Here is a 15559-nt window from a genome sequence, read left to right on the forward strand (position 1 = left end):
TGGGATGCTCAATCAGACGCCCCAAGAATACATTATTCTTATAATTAGAAACAATGTGTGTGTGTATATATATATATATATATATATATATATATATACACACACATATATATATATATGATTAATTTTTTTTAATTCCATTGTCCTTAACTCACCATGATATTGTCTTCAACTTCTGCTCTTATATATGGCCCCAAGAGTCCCAAGTGTTCATTCAGCTCTCCACGGTATAAGGGCTGAGTGAAGGATCCATCAGTAAATTCCTGGAAAACCACCTTCTTGAACTGAGGGACATCCCCAGCTGGAGCCCTGGGAGGAAAAGCAATGTCTTCATGGACCAGGTGGACAGAAAAAGCTCACATTCTTGCCCTCCCTGTATTTGAGACACATTTAGTAGAACTGATGATGAACTGGAAGTGTAATGGAGTGGAGAGAGGAGAACAAAGGATTAAAGAGAACCTCCAGGCTTCTGATTTGGGCAAATGGATGGATGGTGATGCAATTCACTGAGATGGGGAACCCCGGAGGACGAGGTGGTTGGAGTATACAGTTTTGAACACATGGATATCTGTGTAAATTCAATTGGCAAATACCTAGAGGCTGAGAGCTCACAAGAGATCTAGATGAACACTATCCATATTCAGACGATATCCAAATCAGGGGAGCAGCTTATCAAAGCTGATAGTCAATTTTGTTATGTCCTCATCTTATTGGATGACTAAGCAACATTTTGCATAGTTAACCCCTCCATCTTCCTGACATACTCTCCCTCCAGGCTTCACTAGTACATAAGTTCTATGAAAGCAGCACATTTGTCTGTTTTGTCCACTGCTGTATTCCCTGCAACTGGAACAAGTGCCCGGCCCATAGTAGGTGGTCAAAAAATATTTGTTGGATGTTAAATGTATGTAGGGCTTATAAACTTATTCTAAAATTTTTAAAATGTTTATTCATTTTTGAGAGAGACAGAGAGACAGACACAGAATGTGATCAGGGGAGGGGCAGAGAGAGAGAGAGAGAGAGACAGACAGAATCTGAAGCAGGCTCCAGGCTCTGAGCTGTCAGCACAGAGCCCGATGTGGGGCTCAAATCCATGAACTGCAAGATTATGACCTGAGCCGAAGTGGGACGCTTAACCGACTGAGCCACCCAGGCGCCTCTCCCCCCCTTCCCTGCCCCGTCCCAGACTTTTGATTGAGGAATTATAAAGTCTCTGTTCACTGAGCCTGTAAGACACTTCAGCAGACCCACCAAGAAAGAAAACAACTGCAGATCATCACTGCAACTAGGTGGTCCTCTTGCACTTAAATTTTAGTTCATCCAATTCTTATTCTACAGCTCTCCAAAGATTTTTAAAATATGGATTTTTAGCATTTATCTAGTTTTTATAGTTGCAGCAGGAGCATTGGCCTGCCATGACCTACTCTCTATCCAGAAGCTTTGGATTTGCATGGCGTGCCATTTTGCATCCTTTTCCTTTCACCTTTCATACTCCTATGCTTCAGCTCTGTAGCTTGGAAACAGCATCTAGTTGTATTTTGTTTTGTTAAGAAAAAGCCCAAATTGGAGTCATTTGTCACCAAGGAGAGCAAAACAAGATTCACAGTCTCAACCAATCCCAGGAATGTGACCTTTTGACACTCAATCTGAAATTTCCAGATCAGCATTAGTGAGGTCATCTGCATGATCAAAATCTTGTTCTTCCCTTCTTCCCAAAAAGCTATCCTGGGCTGAAGCACCCTTTTCTTGTGCTAATAACCAACCTCCTTGCCCCATCTTCCATTTGTATTGCTCCTCAGAGCATCTCTCTGCTTGCTGGATGGAATGCTGCCTAATTCATGATAATCTCATAAAGCACTTCATAAACTGATTTACTTGCTTGAATTTTGTTTTTTAACAGACTTGGTGGCAGCAACAGGCTTCAAAGTGAACCTCTGATGGCATTCCAAAACAGGAAAGTGTGGCACCCTGTGAGCCCTTTGAGTTCATTTTCCTCCTGCTTCCCGGGGTCGTGGTGAGTTCCTTAGTTGAGTTCTGTGCTTTTTGCTTTCAAGCTCCAAGTGCAACTGGCTTTCCAGTGCAGGGTTAATAGGTCAGTCCTGAGTGACAGGAGGCTCTAACAAAGAGCCAGCCCTTGGTTCAGTCCCCAGTTCCATGTTGGAGTCCCTTCCCCGTTTCTAGTCTGCAGTCGTTATTGACTGGGCTCTGCTGGTTTACTGCTTTCCTCAGTTCTATTCTACTGTCTCTATCAGTGGAGTCGGCCGGTTTAGTCCACGCTAGGACTTGCTGGATGTGCATGCAGGGACCACTATGGGCCAGTCTGCAGTAACATCTAAACCACAGTCTCTGGTTTTGTCCTTGGATGCCACGTTGGGAACTCGTAATGGTTTAATTTGCAATTCCCCCCGTGTTTGGAATTATTCTCCATTGTCTATTGGTTTGGAATCAGTTTGTGGTCTCCATTATTTTAGGCCTGTTCGTTTAATCCTGTCCCAGTCCCTAGTTTGTTGGTTACTGCTGGTGTCCACAGTTCTGTTCTTCCAGTTACTATTGCTTTCTATTCATGTGCATGCGAAGTAAAGGCTGTGGCAAAAAGAGTATCTCAGAAGTCAAAGAGCTTAGGCATTAGCTTGGCTCTGAGAAATTCAAAGAGCTGGCTAAACACATGGGATCCTTTGTATCCAGAGAGCTGAGTGTGCCGTCTTCTGGCACACACACTCGTTTCACATATAAGAACTATAGTGCCAGAAGCTGCAGATGTCTAGCAACGAGGCAAAATTTTACTAAAAACAACCTGGGATTATAATGGGTGTTATGGGGAATGTTCCAAAGACCCCAAATGTCCATTGACTGACAAATGGCTAAAGAAGATGTGGTATACATATACAATGGAATACTACTGGGTGATGAAAAAGAATGCCATCTGCAGCAACATGGATGGAACTAGAATGTATTATGCTAAGTGAAATAAGTAAGTCAGAGAAAGACAGATATCATATGACTTCACTCATATGTGGAATTTCAGAAACACAACAGATGAACATAGGGGAAGGGAAGGATAAATAAGATAAAAACAGAGAGGGAGGCAAACCATAAGAGACTCTTAAATACAGACAACAAACTGAGGGTTGCTGGACAGAGGTGGGTGGGGGGATGGGCTAAGTGGGTGATGGGTACAAAGGAGAGCACTTGTTGGGATGAACACTGGGTGTTATATGTAAGTGATGAATCACTGGGTTCTACTCCTGAACCCAAGACTATACTGTATGTTAACTAACTTGAAATTAAATTAAAAAAAAACAAAAACAAAAACAAATATATAAGATCACTTAAAAAGTGCATTTAAGGGGTACCTGGGTGGCTCAGTTGGTTAAGTATCTGACTCTTGATTTTGGCTCAGGTCATGATCTCATGGTTTGTGAGACTGAGCCCCGTGTCCAGCACTGCATGGGGCCCCGCATCAGGCTCTGCCCTGAGCTTGGAGCCTGCTCTTAAGATTTTCTCTCTCTCTCTCTCTCTCTCTCTCTCTCTCTCCTTCTCTCTCTCTCTCTTTCAAATAAAAAAAAGTGCACTTAAAAGCAAGAGCTCACAAATCAAAGAAACAAATTTGGTCTTGTATGTTAATTGTATGCAAAAACTTCCAAAAGGTTTCAAAATTCCAAAATAGCTTCATTGAATGAATCACTACAGAAGGTTAATGAAAAATTTAAAAGATTAAAAGTACCTAAAACAAAAGCTACAACCCAATTCTTTGGGGGAATTGGAGACAACTGCCTTTGTCTTGCAAATATCTGCCAGGTAAAAGGTTTGGTTCTATAAGTTGAAAGTTCACCTGCCCTTTTGCCAATCCTCCAAACCTTTGCTGGTTCCTCTCAAAATGCTTGAAAACATCTGGACCCTGGAAACCGAATTCTCCTGTACTCAATCTGTGCCTTTGGGATGTAAATTTTCTATCTCCACCTTCTCTAGGACCTGAGGGCCATCCTTTCACATGCCAACATTAGGGAGAAATATCATCAGAAGGGAAGAAAAGGAGAGAGGGAGGTATTTGGAAATTAAGCCTAAATGTCCTCTCCATTAATATTAGTAAAAAGAAAAGCTGTAAGATCTTTGTGTTTGTGTGTCCATCTATCTACATATTTGTTGTAAATGTGCGTGCTTTTCGACATCTGGGTGGTATTGCTAAAATTAATTTGTAAAAGAGCTCTATTTAGTTGGTTTGAAGGCAAACACTTATAAAGATTGGGCATTCTAAAACTCTCGAAAAGATAGACACTAGCCCAAATGTTTTTCAAGTTCATATGCTCTGGGATAATCTCCAGTCAATTTGTTTCCATTAAAAAGTATTGTTTTTTTAAATTAATAACTTAAAACTGCAACACACACACACAAACCAATGGTCCACAAAACATTCTCCTCTTCTTCTGAGGATTTAGGATGCATTGTTATCATTAACCAGTCTTTTACCGATAAACTTAAATGGTCAATTGGAATACTTCTGAGATTGTTCTACCAGTGATTAAGACTGAGGTGGCAGGTATTAGGTAGGGATTATATTCATTTTACTTTTTCGGCAGACTTGGTGACCTCATTAGCCACAGAAGTCTGTGAGACACCCACAGCAACTGTGTCACGTTGGGAAGAGCAAAACGGCCCAAAGGAGGACAGCCCAAGAAGCACTCTACACATATGGGCTTGGCAGGAACTATATCAACAATGGAAGCACTACCAAGTTTCAAAAGTTTGGGGCCATCTTCCAGCTTCTTTCCAGAACAGTGATCAATCTTTTTCAGGTCAGCAAACTTGCAAGCAATGTAAGCTGTGTGACAATCCAGCTTGGATGGTTCAGAATAATCATCTGAGCTGTGAAGCCAGCTACTTCTACTGGTGGGTCATTTTTGCTGTCACTAGCCATATCGTTACAACAAACATCTTTGACAGATACGTTCTTTTAAGATTTTATTATTAAAGTAATCTTTAAACCCAATGTGGGGCTCAAACCCCACAACCCTTAGATCAAGAGTCACACGCTCCATCAACTGAGCCAGCCAGGCACCCCTGGCAGATATGTTCTCAACATCAAAGCCCACACTGTCTCCAGGAAGAGCTTAACTCAAAGCTTCATGGTGCATTTCAACAGACTTGACTTCAGTTGTAACACTGACTGGAGCAAAGGTGAGTACCGTGCCAGGTTTGAGAACAATCTCCACTCAGCTCACAAGGACAGTACCAATATCACCAATTTAGTAGACATACCAGAGGGGTAGACAAAAGGGCTTGTCAGTTGGATGATCTACTGAGAGGAGGCAATCCCGAGTTTCAAGCAGCATGGCTCCCTTGGCATAGCCATCTCTGTGGGTGACGTTTCATCCCTTCAATCAAGGCATGTTAGCACTTGGCTCCAGCATTTTGTCATCATTCCAACCGGTAATTGGCACAAATACTACTGTGTTGGGGTTGTCACCAAATTTCTTAATATATGTGCTGACTTGCTTAACATTTTCCTTGCATCTCTTCTGGCTGATACTTTCCTTGTGTCAGTGGAATCTATTTCCTAAACAACAACAATTAATTGTTTCACACCTAGTGTGTAAAGCCAGAAGGGCATGCTCATGGATCTGCCCATTCTTCGAGATACCTGCTTCAGTTTCAGCAACAGCAGCAGCAACAATCAGGAAGCACAATCAGCATGAGATGTGCCTGTAATCATGTTTTTGATGAAGTAGTATCTTTGTTCTGGGGCATCAGCGATAGTCACATAATACTTGCTGGTCTCCGATTTCCAAGGAGAGACATCAGTAATGATACCACACTCACTTTCAGCCTTCTGTCTGTCCGAGATCCAGACATACCTGAAGGGGCTCTTTCCCATCTCAGCAGTCTCCTTCTCAAGTTTTTTTTTTTTCAATATATGAAATTTATTGTCAAATTGGTTTCCATACAACACCCAGTGATCATCCCAAAAGGTGCCCTCCTCAATACCCATCACCCACCCTCCCCTTCCTCCCACCCCCCATCAACCCTCAGTTTGTTCTCAGTTTTTAAGAGTCTCTTATGCTTTGGCTCTCTCCCACTCTAACCTCTTTTTTTTTTTTCTTCCCCTCCCCCATGGGTTTCTGTTAAGTTTCTCAGGATCCACATAAGAGTGAAAACATATGGTATCTGTCTTTCTCTGTATGGCTTATTTCGCTTAGCATCACACTCTCCAGTTCCATCCACGTTGCTACAAAGGGCCATATTTCGTTCTTTCTCATTGCCCTGTAGTACTCCATTGTGTATATAAACCACAATTTCTTTATCCATTCATCAGTTGATGGAAATTTAGGCTCTTTCCATAATTTGGCTATTGTTGAGAGTGCTGCTATAAACATTGGGGTACAAGTGCCCCTATGCATCAGCACTCCCGTATCCCTTGGGTAAATTCCTAGCAGTGCTATTGCTGGGTCATAGGGTAGGTCTATTTTTAATTTTCTGAGGAACCTCCACACTGTTTTCCAGAGTGGCTGCACCAATTTGCATTCCCACCAACAGTGCAAGAGGGTTCCCGTTTCTCCACATCCTCTCCAGCATCTATAGTCTCCTGATTTGTTCATTTTGACCACTCTGACTGGCGTGAAGTGATATCTGAGTGTGGTTTTGATTTGTATTTCCCTGATGAGGAGTGACGTTGAGCATTTTTTCATGTGCCTGTTGGCCATCCGGATGTCTTCTTTAGAGAAGTGTCTATTCATGTTTTCTGCCCATTTCTTCACTGGGTTATTTGTTTTTCGGGTGTGGAGTTTGGTGAGCTCTTTACAGATTTTGGATACTAGCCCTTTGTCCGATATGTCATTTGCAAATATCTTTTCCCATTCCGTTCGTTGCCTTTTAGTTTTGTTGGTTGTTTCCTTTGCTGTGCAGAAGATTTTTATCTTCATAAGGTCCCAGTAGTTCATTTTTGCTTTTAATTCCCTTGCCTTTGGGGATGTGTCGAGTAAGAGATTGCTACAGCTGAGGTCAGAGAGGTCTTTTCCTGCTTTCTCCTCTAGGGTTTTGATGGTTTCCTGTCTCACATTCAGGTCCTTTCTCCATTTTGAGTTTATTTTTGTGAATGGTGTGAGAAAGTGGTCTAGTGTCAACCTTCTGCATGTTTCTGTCCAGTTCTCCCAGCACCATTTGTTAAAGAGACTGTCTTTTTTCCATTGGATGTTCTTTCCTGCTTTGTCAAAGATGAGTTGGCCATACGTTTGTGGGTCTAGTTCTGGGGTTTCTATTCTATTCCATTGGTCTATGTGTCTGTTTTTGTGCCAATACCATGCTGTCTTGATGATTACAGCTTTGCAGTAGAGGCTAAAGTCTGGGATTGTGATGCCTCCTGCTTTGGTCTTCTTCTTCAAAATTACTTTGGCTATTCGGGGCCTTTTGTGGTTCCATATGAATTTTAGGATTGCTTGTTCTAGTTTCGAGAAGAATGCTGGTGCAATTTTGATTGGGATTGCATTGTATGTGTAGATAGCTTTGGGTAGTATTGACATTTTGACAATATTTATCCTTCCAATCCATGAGCAGGGAATGTCTCCATTTCTTTATATCTTCTTCAATTACCTTCATAAGCTTTCTTTAGTTTTCAGCATACAGATCTTTTACATCTTTGGTTAGATTTATTCCTAGGTATTTTATGCTTCTTGGTGCAGTTGTGAATGGGATCAGTTTCTTTATTTGTCTTTCTGTTGCTTCATTGTTAGTGTATAAGAATGCAACTGATTTCTGTACATTGATTTTGTATCCTGCAACTTTGCTGAATTCATGTGTCAGTTCTAGCAGACTTTTGGTGGAGTCTATCGGATTTTCCATGTATAGTATCATGTCATCTGCAAAAAGCGAAAGCTTGACTTCATTTTTGCCAATTTTGATGCCTTTGATTTCCTTTTGTTGTCTGATTGCTGATGCTAGCACTTCCAACACTATGTTAAACAACAGCAGTGAGAGTGGGTATCCCTGTCGTGTTCCTGATCTCAGGGAAAAAGCTCTCAGTTTTTCCCCATTGAGGATGATGTTAGCTGTGGGCTTTTCATAAATGGCTTTTATGATGTTTAAGTATGTTCCTTCTATCCCGACTTTCTCAAGGGTTTTTATTAAGAAAGGGTGCTGGATTTTGTCAAAGGCCTTTTCTGCATCGATTGACAGGATCATATGGTTCTTATCTTTTCTTTTATTAATGTGATGTATCACGTTGATTGATTTGCGAATGTTGAACCAGCCCTGCATCCCAGGAATGAATCCCACTTGGTCATGGTGAATAATTCTTTTTATATGCTGTTGAATTCGATTTGCTAGTATCTTATTGAGAATTTTTGCATCCATATTCATCAGGGATATTGGCCTGTAGTTCTCTTGTTTTAGTGGGTCTCTGTCTGGTTTAGGAATCAAAGTAATACTGGCTTCATAGAATGAGTCTGAAGTTTTCCTTCCCTTTCTATTTCTTGGAATGGCTTGAGAAGGATAGGTATTATCTCTGCTTTAAATATCTGGTAGAACTCCCCTGGGAAGCCATCTGGTCCTGGACTCTTATTTGTTGGGAGATTTTTGATGACTGAATCCATTTCTTCGCTGGTTATGGGTCTGTTCAAGCTTTCTATTTCCTCCTGATAGAGTTTTGGAAGAGTGTGGGTGTTTAGGAGTTTGTCCATTTCTTCCAGGTTGTCCAATTTGTTGGCATATAATTTTTCATAGTATTCCCTGATAATTGTTTCTATCTCTGAGGGATTGGTTGTAATAATTCCATTTTCATTCGTGATTTTATCTATTTGGGTCCTCTGCCTTTTCTTTTTGAGAAGCCTGGCTAGAGGTTTGTCAATTTGGTTTATTTTTTCAAAAAACCAACTCTTGGTTTCATTGATCTGCTCTACAGTTTTTTTTAGATTCTATATTGTTTATTTCTGCTCTGATCTTTATTATTTCTCTTCTTCTGCTGGGTTTAGGCTGTCTTTGCTGTTCTGCTTCTATTTCCTTTAGGTGTGCTGTTAGATTTTGTATTTGGGATTTTTCTTGTTTCTTGAGAGAGGCCTGGATTGCGATATATTTTCCTCTCAGGACTGCCTTCGCTGCATCCCAAAGCGTTTGGATTGTTGTATTTTCATTTCCGTTTGTTTCCATATATTTTTTAATTTCTTCTCTAATTGCCTGGTTGACCCATTCATTCTTTAGTAGGGTGTTCTTTAACCTCCATGCTTTTGGAGGTTTTCCAGACTTTTTCCTGTGGTTGATTTCAAGCTTCATAGCATTGTGGCCTGAAAGTATGCATGGTATAATTTCAATTCTTGTATACTTATGAAGGGTTGTTTTGTGACCCAGTATATGATCTATCTTGGAGAATGTTCCATGTGCACTTGAGAAGAAAGTATATTCTGTTGCTTTGGGATGCAGAGTTCTAAATATATCTGTCAAGTCCATCTGATCCAATGTATCATTCAGGGCCCTTGTTTCTTTATTGACCGTGTGTCTAGATGATCTATCCATTGATGTAAGTGGAGTGTTAATGTCCCCTGCAATTACCACATTCTTATCAATAAGGTTGCTTATGTTTATGAGTAACTGTTTTATATATTTGGGGGCTCCAGTAATTGGCGCATAGACATTTATAATTGTTAGCTCTTCCTGATGGATAGACCCTGTAACTATTATATAATGTCCTTCTTCATCTCTTGTTACAGCCTTTAATTTAAAGTCTAGTTTGTCTGATATAAGTATGGCTACTCCAGCTTTCTTTTGGCTTCCAGTAGCATGATAAATAGTTCTCCATCCCCTCACGCTCAATCTAAAGGTGTCCTCAGGTCTAAAATGAGTCTCTTGTAGACAGCAAATAGATGGGTCTTGTTTTTTTATCCATTCTGATACCCTATGTCTTTTGGTTGGCACATTTAATCCATTTACATTCAGTGTTATTATAGAAAAATACGGGTTTAGAGTCATTGTGATGTCCGTATGTTTTATGCTTGTAGTGATGTCTCTGATACTTTGTCTCACAGGATCCCCCTTAGGATCTCTTGTAGGGCTGGTTTAGTGGTGACGAATTCCTTCAGTTTTTGTTTGTTTGGGACGACCTTTATCTCTCCTTCTATTCTAAATGACAGACTTGCTGGATAAAGGATTCTCGGCTGCATATTTTTCCTGTTCAACACATTGAAGATCTCGTGCCAATCCTTTCTGGCCTGCCAAGTTTCAAAAGAGAGATCAGTCACGAGTCTTATAGGTCTCCCTTTATATGTGAGGGCACGTTTACCCCTTGCTGCTTTCAGAATTTTCTCTTTATCCTTGTATTTTGCCAGTTTCACTATGATATGTCGTGCAGAAGATCGATTCAAGTTACGTCTGAAGGGAGTTCTCTGTGCCTCTTGGATTTCAATGCCTTTTTCCTTCCCCAGTTCAGGGAAGTTCTCAGCTATGATTTCTTCAAGTACACCTTCAGCACCTTTCCCTCTCTCTTTCTCCTCTGGGATACCAATTATGCGTATATTATTTCTTTTTAGTGTATCACTTAGTTCTCTAATTTTCCCCTCATACTCCTGGATTTTTTTTATCTCTCTTTTTCTCAGCTTCCTCTTTTTCCATAATTTTATCTTCTAGTTCACCTATTCTCTCCTCTGCCTCTTCAATCCGAGCCGTGGTCATTTCCATTTTATTTTGCATCTCGTTTAAAGCGGTTTTCAGCTCCTCCTGACTGTTCCTTAGTCCCTTGATCTCTGTAGCAAGAGATTCTCTGCTGTCCTCTATACTGTTTTCAAGCCCAGCGATTAATTTTATGACTATTATTCTAAATTCACTTTCTGTTATATTATTTAAATCCTTTTTGATCAGTTCATTAGCTGTTGTTATTTCCTGGCGATTCTTCTGAGGGGAATTCTTCCGCTTGGTCATTTTGGATAGTCCCTGGCGTGGTGAGGACCTGCAGGGCACTTCCCCTGTGCTGTGGTGTATAACTGGAGTTGGTGGGTGGGGCCGCAGTCCGACCTGATGTCTGCCCCCAGCCCACCGCTGGGGCCACAGTCAGACTGGTGTGTGCCTTCTCTTCCCCTCTCCTAGGGGCGGGATTCACTGTGGGGTGGCGTGGCCCGTCTGGGCTACTTGCACACTGCCAGGCTTGTGGTGCTGGGGATCTGGCGTATTAGCTGGGGTAGGCAAGGTGGGTAGGCAAGGTGCACGGGGGCAGGAGGGGCAGGCTTAGCTCGCTTCTCCTTAGGTGATCCACTTCAGGAGGGGCCCTGTGGCAGCGGGAGGGAGTCAGACCCGCTGCCGGAGGGTTGGCTCCGCAGAAGCACAGCGTTGGGTGTTTGCGCGGAGCAAGCAAGTTCCCTGGCAGGAACTGGTTCCCTTTGGGATTTTGGCTGGGGGATGGGCCAGGGAGATGGCGCTGGCCAGCACCTTTGTTCCCCAACAAACTGAGTTCTGTCGTCCCGGGGCTCAGCAACTCTCCCTCCCTTTGTCCTCCAGCCTTCCCGCTTTCTGAGCAGAGTTGTTAACTTATGACCTCCCAGATGCTAAGTCGCGCTTGCTGTCGGAACACACTCCGTCTGGCCCCTCCACTTTTGCAAGCCAGACTCGGGGGCTCTGCTTGGCCGGTGAGCCGCCCCTCCGCCCCGCTCCCTCCCGCCAGTCTGTGGAGCGCGCACCGCCTCGCCGCCCTTCCTACCCTCTTCCGTGGGCCTCTCGTCCGCGCTTGGCTCCGGTGACTCCGTTCTGCTAATCCTCTGGCGGTTTTCTGGGTTATTTAGGCAGGTGTAGGTGGAATCTAAGCGATCAGCAGGATGTGCGGTGAGCCCAGCGTCCTCCTAGGCCTCCATCTTCCTCGAACTCCTCCTTCTCAAGTTTTCAATGGTTCTTTTGTTGATCTCACCACATTTGTAGATCAGATGGCTAGGAGTGGTAGGTTTGCCCAAATTTATGCATCCAATGATGACAGTGTTGGTATGAGTTTTTTCCTTTCCAATTTTGGCTTAGATTTAGGGATGGTTTTCATGACACCTGTGTTTTGGTGGCAAACCCATTGTGAAAAAAGCAATTATATCTTAGACCTCATAAGATGTTTTCACCATTCTTTATACAAACAATATTTATACTTATCCATAATTTATCCTTTCTTTACTTTTTTAGTCTTTTTTGCCTTTTACTTCTTTCATTATCACTTTCCTATTGTCTCAACTACATCATTAGAATATTTTTATTGGGTTTTTGCTGGTGGTGAGATTTAGGTTTCTGTTTGTCTGAAAATGTCCCATTTCACCTTGAATTCTGAATCATATTTTTGATGGATATAGAATTCTAGGTTGGCAGTTATTGTATTTCAACGCATTCTAGACATCATTTCCCTGTCTTCTATGTTTAATTAGCACTACTGAAAAGTCACCTTTCTGTATCTCATTTGAATGTATGCTGTCTTTTTCCTTTGGCTGCTTTTAAAAGGATGTTTATTTATTTATTTTGAGAGAGAGAGTGTGTGTGTGCATGCACATAAGTGGGGGGGGGGCAGAGAGAGAGGGAGACAGAGAGTCCCAAGCGGGGTCTGCACTATGAGCACAGAACCCAACATAGGGCTCGAACCCACAAACTGAAAGATGATGACCTGAGTCAAAATCCAGAGTCGGATGCTCAACCGACTGAGCCACCCAGGTGCCCCTCTTTGGCTGCTTTTAAGACTTTTGGATTTTCTGAAGTTTCACTCTGATGAAACATTCCTAGGTGTTGATATTTTTATTCACTCTGTTTGGGGTTTGTTGAACTCCCTGAATCTGTGCATTCATGAATTTTTTCAATTTTGGAAAATATTAAGCCATTACCTCTTCAATTATTGCTTCTCCTCTAATCACTCTTTCCTTTCCTTCTGCAATTTCAATTAAAAATAGGTAAATCTTGGGGCCTGGATGGTTCAGTCAGTTAAGCATCCAACTTGGGCTCAGGTCATGATCTCGTGGTTTGTGAGTTCAAACCCTGCATCAGGCTCTGTGCTGACAGCTCAGAGCCTGGAGCCTGCTTTGGATTCTGTGTCTCTCCCTCTGTCTGTCCTTCCATGCTCGTGCTGTCTCTCTCTCAAAAAATGAATAAACATTAAAAATTTTAAAAAATAGGTAAATCCTTCACACTATCCATTACGTCTCCTCTATCTGTTGCTGTATCACAAATTACATCAAAACTTTAGTGGCTTAAAACAGCAACCATTTTGCTGTACTTTTCAATTGTGTTAACTCAGAATTGCTCCTCATGGTATCATATGTAGTCACTCAGTGCTCAGTTCTCCTGGTATGCTCTCTCTGGAAGAAGCCAACCACTATGTATGAAATCTGATTATCCAGGTACTCTCATGCTAGAAAGGTTACATGTAGGCCTTCTGGTCAAGAGTCCCAGCAAGTCTAGATTTCCATTATTTTCCGCCAAGGCAACAGATGTGTGAATGAAGCCATTTTGGACCTTCAAGATAAACCCAGAGATTTCATGGACAACACAGATGACAGAAAACTGGGCTGCAAGTCAATGAAGTGAATTAACTGGCTTACTGTTACCTTGAGGATGTAGACCTCTGGGGACCCAGCTTAAAGTGGACATGGTTTACATCTACTTTTACTCTCTTGATGGACCCATTGAGTCTTATTTGAATGCTATCAAGATGCTTATGGCTCCCAAGCTTATTTGTCTTTAGCACAGAGCTCTCCCTTGGATTCCAGACTCATATATCCAACTGACTACTCAACATCTCAATTTGGGCATCTAGTGGGCATCTCAAAGTAAACATGTTAAAAACAGACCCTTGAGTGTTTCCTCAAATAAATCTGTTCTACCTCAAGCTTTTCACATCTCATTAAATGTCATCATTGTCCACCTAGTTGCTTAGGAAAAAAAATAACTAAAAAAAAAAAAAACAAATTTCACATCTCATTAAATGTCATCATTGTCCACCTAGTTGCTTAGGAAAAAAAATAAGTAAAAAAAGAAAATTTCTCTGAGTCCTCTCCATTGCCCCCATACTCAACCTAACAGCAAGTTCTGTTTGCTTGTTTTCAAATTATACTCAACACCTTTCCATTTCTTTTGATTTTCCCCACCACAATTTTGGTCTAAATAATCTGTCTTCTCCGGATGACTGTAATGGCCCCTTTGCTGGTTTCCCTGCCTCTATTTTGGCTCACGGAAATTGTGCTACCATTCAGTTGGCATTCTCTGGAGTGCAGACATACATGAGAGACCTGGTCTTGCCTCCCTACATCCATCATTTACTAATTCATTCAATAGATATTTAAGCATTTATCACATGCCAGGAACTGATTAAGGTTTTGGGGATATACCATTGAACAACACCTTCAAAATTTGTGCTTTCAAGAACTTAGTTTCTAGTTGGGGAAAATAGACTATAAACAAGTAAATGTATAATATTTCAGGTGCTAGTAAGTGCAGTGAAAGAGTGTGGTAGGAGCTGTATGCATACACAGTGTTCAGGGAAAGCCTCACTGATAAAATGAAATTTGAGCAGCAATGTGAAAGAAGTGAGAGGATGAACATTAGGATATCAAAAGAAGAGAATTCTAAGAAGAGAACACAAAGTGCAAAGGCCTAGAGAAAGGTATATATTTGCTCTATCTGAGGAAGTACAATAAGGGCAATGTGGTTAGAACAGAATGAGCAGGAAACAATGGTAGGATATGAGAGCAGAGACGTTTCAGTGGGTCAAATCTCAGAAACTTGAAGGCCATGGTGAAGATTTTGGAATTTACCAAGGGTAGAAAGGAAATCCACTAGGAGATTTGGAGCAGAGAACAATAATCAGAATTACACTTTGAAAATTTACTTTAGGTTCTGTGTAGGGAAAAGACTGTATAAGGGCCAGGCTGGAAGCTGAAAGTACAGTTAAGAGGCTATTACAATAATTTGGGTGAGAGTTGAGGATGGTTTAGACCAGAGTGGTAGCCACTGATTTGGACACCAGTAGCTGGATTCTTTTCCACCTATTCTTCCTTTAAGCCACTTCAAAAAGTCTTTTTTATCTCCATTATTCCATTAAAAATACATTTTCAAAGTCACGGATGATCTTTACTAATTCTCAGCCCTTGTCTTAGTTAAACTCTCAGTACTATTTCCTTTTTTTAAAGTTTTATTTATTTTGAGAGAGACAGAGGGTAAGAGGAGGGACAGGCGCGGGCAGAAAGAGAGAATACCAAGCAGGCTCTGTGCTGTCAGTGCAAAACCTGATGTGGGGCTCAAACACCCAAACTGTGAGATCATGATCTGAGCTGAAGTTGGACGCTTAACTGACAGCCACCCAGGAACTCCGATTACTCCATCCTGTGTGCTCTCATCCTGTCTGACACCAATTTTCTATCTTTTTTTTTTTCACTAACCTCACTGTCAATCTTTCTCTGTAAACTTAAGTGTTAGTTCTTTAAACTCTCCTCTTTTCTGTCTAAACTTATTCTTATGATGGTCTACGCTTATGCAGATAATATCAAGTTGTATTATCTCCATCTAAGATATCTTCCTTGAACTTGAAATTCATATATAAACTACCTTACCATGTACAAAATTAGTCTCTTAATTT

At 41.5% G+C, this 15559-nt stretch overlaps 1 protein-coding gene across 2 annotated transcripts in view; it reads right to left on the reverse strand.

The window, feature by feature from the left end:
- The window catches only part of F8 (coagulation factor VIII), a 127110-nt gene that overhangs the window by 35018 nt on the left and 76533 nt on the right, over positions 1-15559 (reverse strand). For both annotated transcript variants that reach the window (XM_027053179.2, XM_053201904.1), the window contains exon 15: positions 156-309. In XM_027053179.2, the coding sequence (XP_026908980.1) occupies positions 156-309 (154 nt within the window). The remainder of the gene's footprint in view (positions 1-155; positions 310-15559) is intronic.

Source organism: Acinonyx jubatus, chromosome X (genome assembly GCF_027475565.1).
Source record: "Acinonyx jubatus isolate Ajub_Pintada_27869175 chromosome X, VMU_Ajub_asm_v1.0, whole genome shotgun sequence".
In the NCBI taxonomy this organism is placed as follows: domain Eukaryota; kingdom Metazoa; phylum Chordata; class Mammalia; order Carnivora; family Felidae; genus Acinonyx; species Acinonyx jubatus.